The sequence below is a fragment of the Nerophis lumbriciformis genome, linkage group LG33, assembly GCF_033978685.3.
Source record: "Nerophis lumbriciformis linkage group LG33, RoL_Nlum_v2.1, whole genome shotgun sequence".
Lineage (NCBI taxonomy): Eukaryota > Metazoa > Chordata > Actinopteri > Syngnathiformes > Syngnathidae > Nerophis > Nerophis lumbriciformis.
In genome coordinates, this window is record NC_084580.2 from 1,901,110 (window position 1) to 1,921,299 (window position 20,190).

Consider the following 20,190-nt stretch of genomic DNA (forward strand, 5'->3'; position numbering starts at 1 on the left):
TCGAAATAAACTTCAACCAACCAACAGTTTTATTGCATCTTTCCACCAAGAATGACAATATTTATACTACAGACTAAAACTTAGGAGGTTATAAATGCAGCTTGCAGTCAAAATGCATCAGGTTTGATTTGAAGGTGACCCTTTTGCAAGACACACATCAACCGCAGTTGCCTTCCACGTGTTAAACTTTGCAACACAGTGTCACGAATGGCGCGTCCTTGCAAGTGTGCAACATTCAGCTTCAATCAACAGCAACATTTTAGAAAGAGTGACAATGGGGAAACACGCATGGAATTCCCTGCTGGTTCAATCTAATCAAAAGAGTGCAACGTTAGCGCCTTTCTAATAATAGTGACTGAAGCTCAGGTTGATTGACAGGCGAGGAGGGCGGGGACTTGCTGTCAGGATGGGACGATAAGTGTCGTACTGGCATCTGATTGGCTCTCGGGCGGCACAGCGTTCCGTGATGCATTCTATAGAAAGTAACACAACGGAAAATACGCCACAAACATTTTTATAGCTCAGACATGCTGTGTCCAAATTAAATTAAATTAAATTAATTAAATCCATTAAAGCTGAAAATGTCACATGTATTGAATATTTTTATTACCATTATTTTTGTTTTATTTTAACGTCATGCAAAGGCGGTAGCAGATAGTCATTCTGTTATTTCCCAATTTTCAGCGAAGGCATCATTAATCGGACAGGAACCATACGCCAGTTTCTGTGTCACACCGGTAACTTCTCCTCAAGTACTGGCGGGTATAAGCGATGCTCACCCCGGAACATTTTTCACAAGAGTGAGGCGAAGAATAAAGCTACCTGCGTGAATTCCTTTTTACGTGTATTTTTACTTTTTGGGGGGCTAAGAAAGATCCTGTCGCGTAGTGTTGTTGAAGCGCCATGACAGTGGTGTGTTTGTGGTCTTGGCAGGAGTAGGAGAAACGGAGACACAGACAGAGGAAGATTTTTGTTTTTTTAAATACAATTTTATTTTTTCCCGAAAAACGAGGGGAGGAAGAAGAGGCTACAAGATGTTTGAAGCTTCTGGAGTGCCATTCATCCTGTTGGACATCACTTGTCTCATCCTTGGTATGTAAATATTCTCAAAACTATTATTTTGTCAGTATATTAGTCGAACCTTATTTGCACCAAGAAAGCTTAATGTGGGGAATATTCCTGCTATATAGCAGCCAGCAAGATGGAAAAAAGTTAGACCCTGTGTGTTTTTTCCCCCCAGGCAAAGTACTATTTTTAGTTCACTGTTTGGTTTGTAACCATAAAAAAAACCTGCCAAGGTGCAGTGACTTTAAAAAAATAAAAACTGCATAGGACTGGCCCGTAAAAAAAATATAATATAGTAATTATATTTATACAATTATATAATATATATATATATATATATATATATATAAAATCAGTGCAGCACATGCATTTCACTTTGACTTATCAATGTTTTTTTCTCTTGCTTATGTGTTTAAGTCTTGTCATCAAATCTTATCTGCAGTATGTTTTGCAATGTCACAGAAATGAGTAATCATGACGACAGTACTCAAACGTTAGTAATTGTCTGTAAAAGAGCCCTCCAGTAATAAACATTTATTTTGCCTGTAGAATGTTTATGTCACAATAAGGCATAATCATGACACAAGACTGATTATATAGTTAGTCATTGTCTATAAAAGTGGCCTCCAGTAATACAGATGTTACCTGCAGAATGTTTCTAATGTCATAATAAGGCATAATTATGACACTAGACTGATTATATAATTAGTCATTGTCTATAAAAGTGGCCTCCAGTAATACAGACAGTGTTGGGTTAGTTACTGAAAACCAGTAACTAGTTACAGTTACTAGTTACTTTATTTCAAAAGTAACTCAGTTACTAACTCAGTTACTTAAACCAAAAAGTAATGCGTTACTGTGAAAAGTAACTATTTAGTTACTTATATATATATTTTTTAATTTTTTTAAGGCCCCATTTAATGCCCTTTTAGCCTTAATTTTAGTACTGTTATTGCACTGGAGAATAATACAATCTGTTGTTCAACTTGACATGCATTTGCATCATTGAACTCTGCTAAGCAATGTGCTCTACATACAACACACAAAGACAAAGATATGTTTTAAAGGGCCAATTTGTTTCAGACCAGAACAAATTGACAAAACTATTTTAAATAGCTGCAACTTAACATACATAAGTAACAAACAGCATAATAACAACATAGCTGTAAAACAAGAAAGGCACACACTACATACATAAAGCCTAACCAGGCGTTTTCTCAAGGAATTCTGAAATAAAATCATGTCTGAAGCCCAGAACACTCTACACATTTCCCCACTTAGTTTAGAGAAAAGGAAATATTAGCCTGGCCCACTAGTATCCCTCTTTAGGTTTGTGAACTTTATAGTCTAAACATTTAGAGTGATGTGATAATCAAACACTCTAAAAGTTTAAAATGAAAGAGTATATAAGAGAATTGACAGAGTGTGTGTACCTTCACGTGTGCAGTGCCTCGTTAAAATCCAGCCGCTGTTGGAGGTGGAGGTGAGTGTGTCTCTTTACTAGCTTCGTCGAAGCATGTTGTTTTTGTCGCTGTTTCAGCATATTTGAAACTTACATTCAGCTAAAATGTTCTTTTCTTTGTGGTCGATAAAAGAAACGTACTGAAAATATCTCCATTTTAAGAAACTCGGCTTCGGGGTTCGCCATGACGTCTTGATAGTAGACACAGACACGCCCCCTCCCCCACACACACACTCAAACACACACACGTACACACAGACAGCGCGCGGCGCGCCTCTTTTTTGTCGCCTCTTCAGCAGCGACACTCAGATCTTCTCAGTTTCTAGCCGATACTACATAAAAAATAACGCAAAATAACGCAGTAACGCATCATGTAGTAACGGTAACGGAGTTACTGAATATAAAAAATAACGCGTTAGATTACTAGTTACCGCCGATAGTAACGGCGTTACAGTAACGCGTTACTTTGTAACGCGTTAGTCCCAACACTGAATACAGATGTTACCTGCAGAATGTTTCTAATGTCATAGTAAGGCATAATTATGACACTAGACTGATTATATAGTTAGTTATTGTCTATAAAAGTGGCCTCCAGTTATATAGATGTTACCTGCAGAATGTTTCTAATGTCACAATAAGGCATAATTATGACACTAGACGGATTATATAATTAGTCATTGTCTATAAAAGTGGCCTCCAGTTATACAGATGTTACCTGCAGAATGTTTCTAATGTCACAATAAGGCATAATCATGACACTTGATAGACTGATTATATAATTAGTCATTGTCTATAAAAGTGGCCTCCAGTTACACAAAACTCTGTTGTTGTGTTCTGTCTGCTGCAATGGCACTTTTTTAATGAAAGCCCATCAGTTAGAAATGTGACATAATTCAATCAACTCAAATATTAGATTAACGGTTCCCTCAAATGTCATGCCCTTCTCATTTGGATTGTATATTTTTACAAGGACAGTCACATTGCAAGGTATAATTATATTCATTTGAGATGCTCCGGTGATGCGGTCATGTGCAAATCCCACAACATTAGGTACACATGCAATGTACTCTGATGAGCTCCAATTGAAGAGATACATTTATTTTTTTATATTCCTTATTTAAAACACATTAAACATTGACTTCAATGTATTTAAAAAAAAAAAAAGTGTTCTTTAAAATTACATTTATTTTTGAAATGTTATTTTGTACTGCAGTTTTATTTTTTGTTCGTAAGTTCTATTCAGTTATGTATTTTTATTTTCTTTACATTTTTTATTGTATTTGTTTTGTATGTCTTGAGATTTAGCTGTATTCTGGATTAATTAAGGTATTTTTTATTTAGTTTTGTTTTTTAAATAGCCCTATGCAGTTTTATTTTTATTAGTTTGTTTATGAGCCAGTTCTAAGCAGTTTTGTATTAATATTATCTAACATTTTATTTGTATTGTATATTTTGATAATTAGTTGTGCTCTGTATTTTCAATGTTCTTTTAATTTAGTTTTGTCTTATACATAGTCATATCCTGTATGTGTGTGTATATATATATATATATATATATATATATATATATATATATATATATATATATATATATATATATATATATATATAAATAAATAAAAATTAACTCACTTTGTATTCCTTAAGATTTTGTAAAGGGGCATGTTTTTTAAATGCAATTAATTAATTTGATGTTGTAATTAGGTTATTGTGTTTGTATTCATTTAATGTAAGCATTTTCTTTTGCTTGTTTGACTCGTAAATAGTCCACCAAAATATGTTTGTAGTACTATAACTCAAAGGATGTGTTTGTAGACTACCACCATGTATCCCATCGGGCAACACCCCGTTGATTCTGATTCTGTGTATCATAAATGGTCTAATTATAATCTAGTGCGTGAGGACCGGAGTTGAAGGAGGAGTCTCAAAAGACGGAGCTAGTGGTTTCTATGACATTAACACTTAGACTTTTTAAGCAGGAACAGAGCAGTGTATCGCAGTGGCCTCTTAGTACCACAACCACAACACAGGATATGTGTCCCTCAGCAAAAACTGACTAACCCTAACCTGACTGAAACTCTTAAACCATAACTAAAGTTCTGTGTATACATTATGTAAACCCACTACAATGTATTTTTCTTCATCTTTCCTAGTGGGACTTCCCTTTTTCGTCCTGACGCCTCAGCACAGTCCGTTCAAACGAGGCTTCTTTTGTGACGACAAGTCCATCCGCTACCCTCTCAAAGAGGACACCATATCCTACCAGCTGCTGGGGGGTGTCATGATCCCCTTCACGCTCATTGTTGTAAGTATGGAAAGGGACAATAATCTAAAAGTTACATTTCAAGGGGAATTGCACTTTTTGGGGAATTTTGCCTATCGTTCACAATCATTATGAAACACATGGCAACGGATGTTTTAAAAAAAAAAAAAAAAAGCATTTAAAATGGTAAATAAATGCGATTAAAAGTCATCTTACAATGAAGCCTATGGGAGCCGCTGTATTCTGCCTATAAGGCCCTTAAAAAAACATCCAAACACCTCCATTGAGGTTTTATATACATGATGTAAGTATATATATGTAATGTAGTAACAGACACATTTATAATAACATTTAATATTTACCCTATTTTCCGGACCATAGTAAGGCGCACTGCCGATGAGCGGGAAATGTGTCCTGTGAAAAACCGTCCGACCGAAACTCCTTGGGTGAACTCCAAGTTCCTTGGGTGAATAATGTAAACTTACTATACCGGTATGTTTTAGCGCTTTCATGGCGAGTTTACTGACAGATATAAATAAGAACTTTACACTACTTTATATTAGAAATGGCAACAGCGGAGGATGAATGTCCCATAACAAGAAGCCAGAGAAAAAGAAGAAGCTTACCGACTACGTTGTCGCCACAGACTACAAAGGCGGACACGCGCAAATTTTCAGGACTTATGCAGATCCCAAATACAGATCTGCAGGTACCAGAAGGTAAGAAAAGTTGCTTTTGCATAATATTGCGAAACAAAACGGCAGATAATATGTCTTACCTTATACACACACCATAATAATACTCATTTGTTGAAGCACAGTATAATCCATCAAGCAGTGCGGCTTCATACCTTACCAAAGTCGTACTACAACATTTTGATAGATTTTTGAGAACTGTGTGTAATATTCTATACTTTCAATGGAACATATAACATTTTGGTGTTGTTTACTTGAGTCAAATCTCTTATGTGTGACTGCCATCATATTGCAGTGTACACCTATCTCTTATGTGTGACTCCCATCTACTGGTCACACTTATTATTTCACCATGTACCAAATAAAATAGCTTCGAGGTCGGTAAGCACAACCAATATTATTCCGTACATTAGGCGCACCGGGTTATAACGCACATTATCGAGTTTTGAGAAAATTAAAGGATTTTAAGTGCGCCTTATAGTCCGAAAAATACGGTACGCATACGCGGTGCATTAATTTCAAAAACGCATCACGACGTTCGCTTTCTTTAACAACATCACTGATTATTACTCACTGCAAACTTTGAGGGACAACAAACATCATTTAACATTACTTACTGTACAATGTCTGCTGTCATTAGGATGCAGACTGCTAGGATGTTCATTTACTCCCATTTAGATGAATAATGACTCATAATCCTCGCAAAGAAAAGGGGGGTGGAACCAAGCGTCTTTTCGTCTCGTTATCGCCATTTCCGGGTCTAAATTAGCTGTCAAAGTGTACCAACTTTTCGGAATACGTCCTCACAGGTGAGAAGCATGATTTATGATCTACAATAAAGTTTGACATGCAAGGAAACGAGGAAGCAGCTGATCAGTCGATCGTGTCAACATTGGCACACAAGCTCATGATCACGGCACCTCTATAAATAGTTTGTTTGCGTTAGCGCTAGAGCTGCAACTAACGATCAATTTGATAATCGATTAATCTGTCGATTATTACTTTGATTAATCGATTAATAAACGGATAAAAGAGACAAACTACATTTCTGTCCTATCCAGTATTTTATTGGGAAAAAAAACCCAGCATACTGGCACCATACTTATTTTGATTATTGTTTCTCAGCTGTTTGTAAATGTTGCAGTTTATAAATAAAGCTTTATTAAAAAAAATAAAATAAAAAAACCTCTGCGCATGCGCATAGCATAGATCCAACGAATCGATCACTAAATTAATCGGCAACTATTTTTATAATCGATTTTAATCGATTTAATCGGTTAGTTGTTGCAGCCCTAGTTAGCGCTTATAATAACAATATCACTAATACTTGGTTAATATTCAAGTCACAAAATGTAAATGGAGTATTTTTAGTGGTTTTTAGATGTTTTTTATTGGGTTTTATGGGTGGAATAGAGAACCTCCCATTGGCTCCCATTGGTTTATTTCCGAGTTAGGATGCATTAAAAAAAAGAAAAAAAAAAAAGGTCTTGTTGTCATGTCTTTAATAATGATTGTGAACGATAGGGAAAATTTCAAACAAAAGTCCCCCTTTAAGAGTAGAGTAGTCAGTGTACAAATTTGAAAGCAGTATCATCCTGGCGGCTTTTTATCATGTTACAAAACTGCCATGCATACCAGTTTTCCAAGGGAAGGGAGTCATACTATGCTTCGCAATGTGAAAATACCGCAGCTTCCAAGTACTGGCAGCACGCATGCATCCCCGGACCATAATGCTACAGCATCGCCACCATGCTTGACGACAAGAGACAATTGTTTTGTTACTCACTTATGTTGCCAGCTATTTTTACAATAATGATTCATTCGGTGTCCTCCATTACTAGATCATCTGTGGCGAGTGTCTATCCGTGTACCTGTCTCGCATCACGAACCAGACCATGGGCCCCAAATACGTGGCATGTGTCTACAAGGCGGTAGGCTGCTACTTGTTCGGGGCGGCAGCCAGTCAGTCGTTGACGGACATCGCCAAGTACTCCATAGGGCGTCTGCGGCCGCACTTCTTGGCGGTGTGCAACCCGCTGTGGGATCGCATCAACTGCAAAGCAGGAGGATACGTGCAGAACTTCACCTGCACTGGGGACACGTTCCTAGTGGAAGAGGCCAGGTAAACAGCTTTTTTTGTACCCAAAAAAAAAATCACAGTAATTAGTACAAAACAGTCGTATGTATCTCCTTCTGTGTTATTTCTGTTCAAAAGTAAACTTATGACCATATTGTGCTACACATCAGTAATAGTAATATGTCAATTAAAAATATGTCAATGTCAATTAATATAAACAATTATATATTAAAAACTATTGATTGTAATTTTCCACTAAATTCTTGTGGAAAAATGTGTCCTTTTAGCTATTTTGTCTAGAAAAAAACCTTAACCTTATCTAGTACTACTTACTGGGTGAAATCCTCAGAGTTTATTAACTACAAATATACTACAAAGATAAAATCCTAAAATTATATATTAAACAAATATTACACCACACCACCTCCTCGATTCAGTGTTTTATCAGTCATAGTCAATATTTTAAATCCCACATTCTTCTTTATTTTAATATATATTCTGGGTTTCTCATTCAGTTAAAAAAAAATGAAAAATTCCAGCAGCAACACATTGCAAAAAAAGTTGGCACAGGGGCATTTTTACCACTGTGTTACATGGCCTTTCCTTTTAACAACACTCAGTAAACGATTGGAAACTGAGGAGACCAATTTTTGAAGCTTTTTAGGTGGAATTCTTTCCCATTCTTGCTTGATGTACAGCTTAAGTTGTTCAGCAGTCCAGGGTCTCCTTTGTCGTATTTTAGGCTTCATATTGCGCCACACATTTTCAATGGGAGACAGGTCTGGACTGCAGGCAGGCCAGTCTAGTACCTGCACTCTTTTACTATTAAACTACGCTGTTGTAACACGTACTGAATGTGCCTTGGCATTGTCTTGCTAAAATAAGCAGGGGCGTCCATGAAAAAGACGTAGCTTGAATGGCGACATATGTTGCTCCAAAACCTGTATGTACCTTTCAGCCTTAATGGTGCCTTCACAGATGTGTAAGTTACCCATGTCTTGGGCACTAATACACCCATCACAGATGCTGGCTTTTGAATTTTGCACCTATAACAGTCCGGATGGTTCTTTACCTCTTTGGTCTGGAGGACGCGACGTCCACAGTTTCCAACAACAATTTGAAATGTAGACTCGTCAGACTTCAGAACACTTTTCTACTTTGCATCAGTCCTTCTTAGAAGAGCTCGGGCCCAGCAAAGCCGGCAGCGTTTCTGGGTGTTGTTGATAAATGGCTTTCGCTTTGTATAGTAGAGTTTCAACTTGCACTTAAATATGTAGCGATGAACTGTAGTTACTGACAGTGGTTTTCTGAAGTGTTCCTGAGCCCATATGGTGATATCCTTTACACACTGATGTCGCTTTTTGATGCAGTACTGCCTAAGGGATCGATGGTCACAGGCATTCAATGTTGGTTTTCGGCCTTGCCGCTTACATGCAGTGATTTTCGTAGATGGTAGATGGTGAAATCCCTAAATTCCTTGCTAATAGATTGTTGAGAAATGTTGTTCCTAAACTGTTCGACAATTTGCTCACGCATTTGTTCACAAAGTGGTGACCCTCGCTCTATCATTGTTTGTGAATGACTGAGCATTTCATGGAAGCTGCTTTTATACCCAATCATGGCACCCACCTGTTCCCAATTAGCCTGTTCACCTGTGGGATGTTCCAAATAAGTGTTTGATGAGCATTTCTCAACTTTCTCAGTCTTTTTTGCCGCTTGTGCCAGCTTTTTTGAAACAAATTGCAGGCATCAAATACCAAATGAGCTAATATTTGCAAAATATAACAATGTTTACCAGTTCAAACGTTAAGTATCTTGTCTTTGCTGTGTATTCAATTAAATATAAGTTGAAAAGGATTTGCAAATCATTGTATTTTGTTTTTATTTACGATTTACACAACGTGCCAACTTCACTGGTTTTGGGTTTTGTTTATATATATATATATATATATATATATATATATATATATATATATATATATATATATATATATATATATATATATATATATATATATATATATATATGTATAAGTATATGTGTATGTATATATATGTATATATATATATATATATATATATGTGTGTATATATATATGTGTGTATATATATATATATATGTGTATATATATATATGTATATATATATATATATATATATATGTATGTGTGTATGTATATATATATATATATGTGTATGTATGTATGTGGGTGTGTGTTTAAACTCAGATTTTGATTTGAAAAAGTAATACATCTTATCCAATAATTACTAAATATACATTGATCATTTTATAAAAACATACAGTAATTAAAGGTCATATGAAATATGTGTATTATAATGTATAATATATAATATATATATATTCTGTTTACATACATTCTAGGTGAACGAAAATCCCAGCAAATCAACTTTGTTTTCCAGGTGTAAAACAATACATAACGTTAATTATTCTTGATCTTTTGCAGACTGTCCTTCTATTCCGGTCATTCATCTTTCTCCATGTACTGCATGTTGTTTCTTGTTGTAAGTACAATCTTTTCACAACATATGCGGACTATAAATAATGTTCACTTGTATGTATGTATGTATGTATGTATGCACTGTACACAACAAACAGCTTCTATAAAATGGAATATTCCTTTGTGGTTTTGGTTTTGCAGTAATTTCCTTCCATGCCACCTCTTGCTGTCTTTTCTTGGCTGTGTGAGGCAGTAGAGCCCTCTGGCCCTAAGGAAACAAGCCTGTAAACAGCATTTTTGAAAATTGTGTTTGGGCGCAGAAGTGATGGTGCATTCTGCCTAGCAACAAGTGACACGCGAACAAAATGTTTTTTTGTTGCTTTATTTGACAATTTGTTGTTCTTTTTCATATTAAAAAATGTGACTTGTAATACACTATATTGCCAAAAGTATTTGGCCACCTGCTTTGACTCACATATGAACTTGAAGTGCCATCCCATTCGTAACCCATAGGGTTCAATATGATGTCGGTCCACCTTTTGCAGCTATTAGAGCTTTAACTCTTCTGGGAAGGCTGTCCACAAGGTTGCAGAGTGTGTTTATAGGAATTTTCGACCATTCTTCCAAAAGCGCATTGGTGAGGTCACACACTGATGTTGGTCGAGAAGGCCTGGCTCTCAGTCTCTGTTCTAATTCATCCCAAAGGTGTTCTATCGGGTTCAGGTCAGGACTCTGTGCAGGCCAGTCAAGTTCATCCACACCAGACTCTGTCATCCAGGTCTTTATGGACCTTGCTTTGTACACAGTCATGTTGGACGAGGAAGGGGCCGGCTCCAAACTGTTCCCACAAGGTTGGGAGCATGGAATTATCCAAAATGTTTTGGTATCCTGGAGCATTCAAAGTTCCTTTCACTGGAAGTAAGGGGCCATGCCCAACTCCTGAAAAACAACCCCACACCATAATTCCTCCTCCACCAAATTTCACACTAGGACAAAATGCAGTCCGAAATGTATTGTTCTCCTGGCAACCTCCAAACCCAGACTCGTCCATCAGATTGCCAGATGGAAAAGCGTGATTCATCAGAGAACGCGTCTCCACTGCTATCGAGTCCAGTGGCGACGTGCTTGGTGATGTATGCCTTAGATGCAGCTGCTCGGCCATGGAAACCCATTCCATGAAGCTCTCTGTGTACTGTACGTGGGCTAATTGGAAGGTCACATGAAGTTTTGAGCTCTGTAGCAACTGACTGTGCAGAAAGTCGGCGACCTCTTTGCCTCTCTGTCAGTTTACGTGGCCTACCACTTGGTGGCTGAGTTGCTGTTGTTCCCAAACTCTTCCATTTTCTTATAATAAAGCCGACAGTTGACTTTGGAATATTTAGGAGCGAGGAAATTTCACGACTGGATTTGTTGCACAGGTGGCATCCTATGACACTTCCACGCTGGAAATCACTGAGAGCGGCCCATTCTTTCACAAATGTTTGTAGAAACAGTCTCCATGCCTAAGTGCTTGATTTCATACACCTGTGGCCGGGCCAAGTGATTAGGACACCTGATTCTCATCATCTGGATGGGTGGCCAAATACTTTTGGCAATATAGTGTCAATGAAAGTGTTTTTTAATATACTGTATATAATAATTTTAAAATAATTTTCCGCAGCTGTACATTCAAGCCAGGTTGAAGGCCAAGTGGGTAAGACTCCTGCGCCCCACCCTGCAGTTCTTCCTGCTCGCCACCGCCATATACGTGGGTCTGTCCCGCGTGTCCGACTACAAGCACCATTGGAGCGACGTGCTCGCCGGCCTCCTGCAGGGCGGCGCCGTTGCCATCTTCGCTGTGAGTTAACGCCCTTTTTTGTCCCGCTCCCTGTTTGGGGAATGACAGGATCCCTTTTAACACCGCAGGTGTGCTGTGTGTCCAACTTCTTCGAGCAACCCGTTGAGGCGGGGGTCACCCAGGAGGGAAAGGGACAGCACACCTGCTTGCAGGAGAACCCACCCAACTCCAACCACTACGGCAGCACTGGCTAAACAGATCAAAGGTGCACCCAAGCTGCTTATGCACTTTACTGAGATGCAGAGTTACAGTGGGTGGGGAGGGGGGGGCATGTTACCTATAGGAGGAGTGCCTTTTTAAAGTTCATGCATGCTATAGGTGGACATGTTCGGAATGAATGGAATTCCATTGGCTGCGACCAGAATGGAGTCTTGTGTTCTCGCTGCAAGCAGGCTTGTCTGAGAGACTGTAAATGACTCACAAAAACCTCCACTGTCTTAAATGAAACCAAAAAAACATGAGTATTATATGTATTTTACATCATTTCCTGCCTTAGATCGTGACTGCTGGTGTCATCTTTTTTTGTCATTTTTATTCAAAATACTTACTCACAATACAAAATAGGTTTGTATTGTGAGGATGCTGTTGGAGAAGGTGAGGAATTAAAACGGCTTCCATTTTTCTAATTTTGGTGTGTGTGTGTGTGTGTGTGTGTGTGTGTGTGTGTTTCATTTGCAATAAGTATACAATGGAAAGTGTTGCGCGCGGCCAGTCTTCCTCTCAGGGAATAAAACACACTGGTCAATCCCAAATTCTTTTGGATGACATACACTGTATTTCCAAAAGTATTTGGCCACCTACCTTGACTCACATATGAACTTGAAGTGCCATCCCATTCCCTAACCCATAAGGTTCAATATGATGTCGGTCCACCTTTTGCAGCTATTACAGCTTCAACTCTTCTGGGAAGGCTGTCCACAAGGTGGTGGAGTGTGTTTATATTAATTTTCCACCATTCTACCAAAAGCTCGTTGGTGAGGTCACACACTGATGTTGGTCGAGAAGGCCTGGCTCTCAGTCTCCGTTCTAAATAATCCCAAAGGTGTTCTATCTGCTGAAGAAGTTGGCACCTTAGTTCCAGTGAAAGGAACTTAGAATGCTCCAAGATACCAAAACATTTTGGACAATTCCATGCTCCCAACCTTGTGGGAACAGTTTGAAGTGGGCCCCTTCCTCTTCCAACATGACGGTGCACAAAGCAAGGTCCATAAAGACTGAGTCTGGTGTGGATGAACTTGACTGGCCTGCACAGAGTCCTGACCTGAACCCGATAGAACACCTTTGGGATTATTTAGAACGGAGACTGAGAGCCAGGCCTTCTCGACCAACATCAGTGTGTGACCTCACCAAAGCGCTTTTGGAAGAGTGGTCGAAAATTCCTATAAACACACTCCGCAACCTTGTGGACAGCCTTCCCAGAAGAGTTGAAGCTGTAATAGCTGCAAAAGGTGGACCGACATCATATTGAACCCTATGGGTTAGGAATGGGATGGCACTTCAAGTTCATATGTGAGTCAAGGCAGGTGGCTAAATACTTTTGGCAATATAGTGTATCTCATTCCCACAAAAGTCTGATTTAAAAAAAAAAATGCATTTACAAAGATAATGTCTTACATAGTCTTACAGTATATGAGGGGTACAAAAGCTATAATGAAATAAAGTAATAGTCTCATAGTCTCTAATTACAGCCGGGTCAAAAAAGCAGCTTTGGCTGTAGGCTACCTACCTATGGAGTTTTCTTAAATATAACTCTTCAAGATGGCAATAGCTGCACATTTACCTCTGTACGTGCTTTAAAAAGTAAATTGTGATACTCAGCGGTTGGCATGAAACGTGTTATATGTGTTAATGTTTACACTGAAATCATAAGCTGTATTGATGCTGAATTAGCAGTTTGCTCCCTAACACTATAACAACATTGGTTGTGTTGTTGTTATGTTGTACCATACAGTAAACTTCTTCATAAATGACTATTTGGTCAAAGAGAGTTACATTTTACTTTCCACTTTCTCATGCACTCCAAAACATGATCAAATTTAAACAGTCAAGTTGTTCGTCTGCATATTTATATTTATAATGTAGATGTAATTGTATTTGAACTATTGATGTATTTGTGATTAAGTACAATTCTCTATTAAGCAGATAAACAAGCTGTGGAAGTTGCTTCCTCGCAGTCCCACTGTCAGACACGGCACAGGAGCCCAGCGTGCAGGTTTTAACAAGGTTTTGATAATCATCTGTTTTAACAAAGTTCTCTCTCCAGCAGGACGCGACTTTTCAGCCACGTCCGTGTCCTCTCTCCCCTCCTCCTCCCGGCCGCTTACGGTTAAAGACAACAGATGATTGGATTAACACGTACCACCTGTGAAATCTAATCACCTGCCACCTGTGTCTTGCCGTCAGCTCTGCCACGCCCCCGTCTGATGGTGCTCTGTCCTCAGCACCATGGACAGAGGCGGTGACCTTTGCTCCTGCAGGCAGCGCTGGCCACATCTCCCTCCACATGAGCATAAACACTAAAAAATGTTGGGTTAAAAAATAACCCAATTTTAACCCAACTGCTGGTTCAGAAAATGATGAACCCCTTATTTGAGTTATGTTAACTCAACATTTTGGGTTAATTTTTTTCAACCCAACTTTTGCGTTAAATTATTTCACCAAAAAGTTGAGTTATGATAACTTCATGTTGGATTATTCCCAACCAAACTATTGGGTTGAATTATTTAACCCAAAAGTTGAGTTATGCTAACTCAATGTTGGGTGATTGTACATAATGTTTATGAGATTAATCCATAATAAAATTCCCTTCAAGAAAAAAGTAACTTTTTAAAAAAAAAAACCTGTTACCAAAAAATGTTGAAAAACAACCCAAAAATGGTTCATAATTTTGAAAACCCAGAAATTGAGTTCAAATAATACCCTTACAATCCAAAAAATGGATTGCTCTCCATAAAATTAACTCCAATTCTCATAAATTGGGTTATCAAAATAATGCAGCATTTTTTGTGTGTGTATCGTTAAAAAGAAGTAGAACTACAAAAACGTCAAAAAACTTGCTAAATTTAAACTTTTCTAAAATAGTAAAAGGATCCTGTTAGTGCAGTGGTTCTCAGAAAACACTTGGCTCTCCAAGTACCAACATAATGACTAACATTAAAATACAGTAGCGTAGTATGCCTAAATATTCATTAAAAACAAGGCGGTTTTACGGTTTTATTTAACAAGTACAGTATATTTAATATTTTTGGCCATTGTAACATTACACACAGTTTAAACAGTAACTCTGTGTTTTAATATTCAATTAGGTGAGTTTTCGGCATACTACTAGATGGAGCATGAATAACACAGTTTGAGAATCACTGTGTTAGTCTGTTAAGTTGTCTTTCAGCAACAGCAGTTTTTTACTGCTCAGTGAGTTTTGGACCACAGAAACCACTTGCATGCAATCATGAGCGTGTTTGTCTTGTCACTCTCATAACAGTTCAGCTGTGTTGGTTTCAGTCAGACTCACAGTTTAGCCATGCAGAAAAGTATTGCAGTAAAAGCCTGAAGACATCTGCTGCTGTTCTTGTTGTTGTGTAACACATGAAACACAGGCTTGTGTAAAAAAAAAAAAAAAAAAGTGTATTTAGGAGTTTAGGAAGCTGTGCTATTTGGTTATTTGTAGGTTTGTGAAGGAATGCATGAGGGGAAGTGAACGCATCACCATTGTAAACATGAATTAGGTCCTTATAAGACACATCATTTGTATTCATTATTAGAAAGTATCATAAGCCCATTGTATGTTTTGTCTGATTTTAATATCTAAATATTAGTATATTCTTTAAAAAATAATATATTACAATACACTTTGTAGGACGTACTTGAATGTCCCTTCCAGGGTTTGTCAGTTATTCAAAAGGAGATTCAGAATATCAGACAATTTAAAAATGATGATGGATGTCATTTTTTGCATATTTAGCATAATATATTTAAAATGTTCAAATATATTCATATAAAAATATATTTGGTTCCTGCATACATGTCTTTACAAGTACGATATAAGACATTTTTGTCATTGTTTTTCTTTCAGAATTAGTCATCTGTAATTTGTAAGGCTGTACTAGCCAATTGTCCATCCATCCATTTTCTACGACTTGTCCCCCTCTGGGTCGCGGGATATATATATATATATATATATATATATGTATGTATATGTATATATATATATATATATATATATATATATATCCAAATACATGCACCTGGGGATAGGTTGATTGGCAACACAAAATTGGCCCTAGTGTGTGAATGTGAGTGTGAATGTTGTCTGTCTATCTGTGTTGGCTCTGTGATGAGGTGGCGACTTGTCCAGGGTGTACCCCGCCTTCCGCCCGATTGTAGCTATACCAGGGCTTCACGGTGGCAGAGGGGTTAGTGCATCTGCCTCACAATACGAAGGTCCTGAGTAGTCTTGGGTTCAATCCCGGGCTCGGGATCTTTCTGTGTGGAGTTTGCATGTTCTCCCCGTGACTGCGTGGGTTCCCTCCGGGTACTCCGGCTTCCTCCCACTTCCAAAGACATGCACCTGGGGATAGGTTGATTGGCAACACTAAATTGGCCCTAGTGTGTGAATGTGAGTGTGAATGTTGTCTGTCTATCTGTGTTGGCCCTGCGATGAGGTGGCGACTTGTCCAGGGTGTACCCCGCCTTCCGCCCGATTGTAGCTGAGATAGGCTCCAGCGACCCCCGCGACCCCAAAGGGAATAAGCGGTAGAAAATGGATGGATGGATGGATATATATATATATCTCAATCCATTTTCTAACGCTTGTCCATTTCGGGGTCGCGGGGGGCGCTGGAGCCTATCTCAGCTGCATTATGGCGAAAGGTGGGGTACACCCTGGATATACATATATTTATATATATATATATGTACACAGTCATGGTCGAAAGTATTGGCACCCCTGCATTTCTGTCAGACAATGCACCACTTCTCCCAGAAAACTTATGAAATTACAAATGCTTTGGTATTTACATGTTTATTCTTTTGTTTGCATTGAAGCAAAACAACCCCCACTGCCCCCGAAAAAAGCAAAATCTGATATTATTTTACACAGAACTCCAAAAATGGACTGGACAAAATTATTGGCGCCCTCAACTTAAAATTTTGGTAGCAAAAAAAACAACAACCTGAAATCAATGGTTTCCTGTAACCATCAATGAGTTTCTTACACCTTGCTACTGGAATTGTGGACCACTCTTCTTTTGCAAACTGCTTCAGGTCTCTCAGATTTGAAGGGACTGCTGTTTTTGCATCTCTCCACAGATGTTCTATAGGATTGAGATCTGGACTCATTGATGGCCTCTTCAGAACTCTCCAGCGCTTTGTCTTAAGCCATTTTTGTGTGCTTTTTGAAGTATGCTTTGGGTCGTTGTCCTGCTGGAAGACCCATGACCTCTGACGCTTTGTAGTCCTCAGATGTCATGATGCCGTGCACACAGTCAAGGCATCCGCTCCCAGAAGCAGCGAAGCAACCCCAAAACATCAGTGAACCTCCACCATGTTTAATTGTAGGGATGGTGTTCTTTTATTTATTTTATTTATTTATTTAATTCGTTGACTCTCCTTCTCCATTTATTTTGGAATTTATATTGTTACAACATATTTTACACTACTGCATATTTAGTTGTGCTTTCCTGAGTGCATTGTAGGGCCATTTTACTTTTGTCAGGATTTATTTTTAGAATATTTGATCATGTTTAATCTAGATAATATATTGCTGAAATGTATACATATTACACTATATTTTTGTTATACCCAATTATATTTTCCATATATGCACACAAATTCAAACTATTACAAAGTATTTTTTTCCAAGTGCCTTATTTTTTTAATGCATATAGGCAGGTGTCCCTCGTTTATCTGTTCGAACATGACATGATACATTAATTTATGTAAAATATGAATTTTAACTATAATTTTTTTTTTTTTTAATAGCTAAAGCATAAAAAAACCTTTTCTCGACCTTCTATATACGAGAGCCCTCCAGACATTAAAAATCACCTTTTAGTCACCTTTACACTCTTTTAATCCAATATAGTAATGCTTCCTGAACAGCGCGCTCTGATTGGTTAGGTACAACCGTGGAATTGATATTTTGTCTATTTATCCCCAAAAAATTACAATATGCTTTAAAAAAAAATTGTTAGTGAAGCCGTAACATTTGAAGCGTGATGTGGCGAGGAATGACTGTACATTTAAATATCCATCCATCCATCCATCCATCTTCTTCCGCTTATCCAAGGTCGGGTCGCGGGGGCAGCAGCCTAAGCAGGGAAGCCCAGACTTCCCTCTCCCCAGCCACTTCGTCCAGCTCCTCCCGGGGGATCCCGAGGCGTTCCCAGGCCAGCCGGGAGACATAGTCTTCCCAACGTGTCCTGGGTCTTCCTCGTGGCCTCCTACCGGTCGGACATGCCCTAAACACCTCCTTAGGGAGGCGCTCGGGTGGCATCCTGACCAGATGCCCGAACCACCTCATCTGGCTCCTCTCGATGTGGAGGAGCAGCGGCTTTACTTTGAGCTCCCCCCGGATGACAGAGCTTCTCACCCTATCTCTAAGGGAGAGCCCCGCCACCCGGCGGAGGAAACTCATTTCGGCCGCTTGTACCCGTGATCTTGTCCTTTCGGTCATAACCCAAATCTCATGACCATAGGTGAGGATGGGAACGTAGATCGACCGGTAAATTGAGAGCTTTGCCTTCCGGCTCAGCTCCTTCTTCACCACAACGGATCACACATTTAAATATATTCATCAATTTGATCAAATATTGTAAACTGCCACTTTAAAGTGGTGTAACTGCAATAAAGTATATTCAAGAAGTGATTATAGAAGTAGTCAGAAAATGGTGGGATGTCACGTGGGTAAGAATGACGAAGTGAAATCTTTTTGTGGTTGCAAAAACCAACATCTCAGTCTGATACCTTTTTAAAATGTCACTTTCACTTCTTGTGATATGTATTTGCGGCTGAGTGTGTGGTCAATAGATGCTCTCCTATATGTATTATTATGTTATAGCCGACTTTTAGCATTGATGACATTTTAACTGACTGGTTAGGGATAAGCGGTAGTAAATGGATGGATGGATGTTTGAGTGTACAAGCGGTCACGTGATGCTGCATGGAGATCTCTCCTGCTGTCACAATGACTGAGTCACATGACTCTTGGTCACATGACTCCCACATCCTGCCAGACATTCAGTGTTTCAATCATTCACGAAGGTGTGACGCAATTCACTGTACGACTGAAGCTAGAATAACATTAAATAATTAGTATTCATCAAAATTATCCATGCATCCATTTTCTACCGCTTGTCCCTCTCGAAGTCGCTGGAGTATTACTATAAATTAAATGCACTGATATAAAGTAACAAGACAGATGATTAAGGCAGTGTCCACTAGCAATAGAATTAAACAAAAAAAGGTTAATTTAATAATACAAAGCGGACAACTGGACTTTTCAAAATAAAACTCAGCATATCTACAAACCCCGTACTCCATATGAGTTGTGAAATTGTGTTAGATGTAAATATAAACTGAATACAATTATTTGCAAATCCTTTTCAACCCATATTCAATTGAATGCACTACAAAGACAAGATATTTGATGTTCAAACTCATAAACTTTTCTTTTTTTTTGCAAATAATAATTAACTTAGAATTTCATGGCTGCAACACGTGCCAAAGTAGTTGAGAAAGGGCATGTTCACCACTGTGTTACATGTCCTTTCCTTTTAACAACACTCAGTAAATGTTTGGAAACTAAGGAAACTCATTTTTTAAGCTTCTCAGGTGGAATTCTTTCCCATTCTTGCTTGATGTACAGCTTAAGTTGTTCAACAGTCCAGGGGTCTCCATTGTGGTATTTTAGGCTTCATAATGCGCCACACATTTTCAATGGGAGACAGGTCTGGACTACAGGCAGGCCAGTCTAGTACCCACACTCTTTTACTATGAAGCCACGTTGATGTAACACGTGGCTTGGCATTGTCTTGCTGAAAAAAGCAGGGGTGTCCATGGTAACGTTGCTTGGATGGCAACATATCTTGCTCCAAAACCTGTATGTACCTTTCAGCATTAATGGTGCCTTCACAGATGTGTAAGTTACCCATGTCTTGGGCACTAATACACCCCCATACCATCACAGATGCTGGCTTTTCAACTTTGCGCCTATAACAATCCGGATGGTTCTTTTCCTCTTTGGTCCGGAGGACACGACGTCCACAGTTTCCAAAAACAATTTGAAATGTGGACTCGTCAGACCACAGAACACTTTTCCACTTTGTATCAGTCC

The 20,190-nt window shown here is 38.5% G+C and overlaps 1 protein-coding gene across 4 annotated transcripts; it reads left to right on the plus strand.

Moving 5' to 3' along the window:
* The first annotated feature begins 615 nt into the window (after positions 1-615).
* LOC133575885 (phospholipid phosphatase 1-like) lies at positions 616-17,208 on the plus strand. 4 transcript variants are annotated; one of them, XM_061928784.1, is made up of 7 exons: positions 616-1,092; positions 4,681-4,832; positions 7,327-7,607; positions 10,028-10,085; positions 11,682-11,858; positions 11,927-12,063; positions 17,166-17,208. In XM_061928784.1, exons 1-6 carry the CDS (start codon positions 1,035-1,037, stop codon positions 12,050-12,052), a joined length of 852 nt encoding a protein of 283 aa, XP_061784768.1. In that variant the 5' UTR covers positions 616-1,034; the 3' UTR covers positions 12,053-12,063; positions 17,166-17,208. The 4 variants fall into 4 exon arrangements, with proteins under 4 accessions (XP_061784768.1, XP_061784767.1, XP_061784769.1 ...); XM_061928783.1 differs by lacking the exon at positions 17,166-17,208 and adding an exon at positions 14,122-14,382; XM_061928785.1 differs by lacking the exon at positions 17,166-17,208 and adding an exon at positions 14,125-14,382.
* The last annotated feature ends 2,982 nt before the right edge of the window (positions 17,209-20,190 follow it).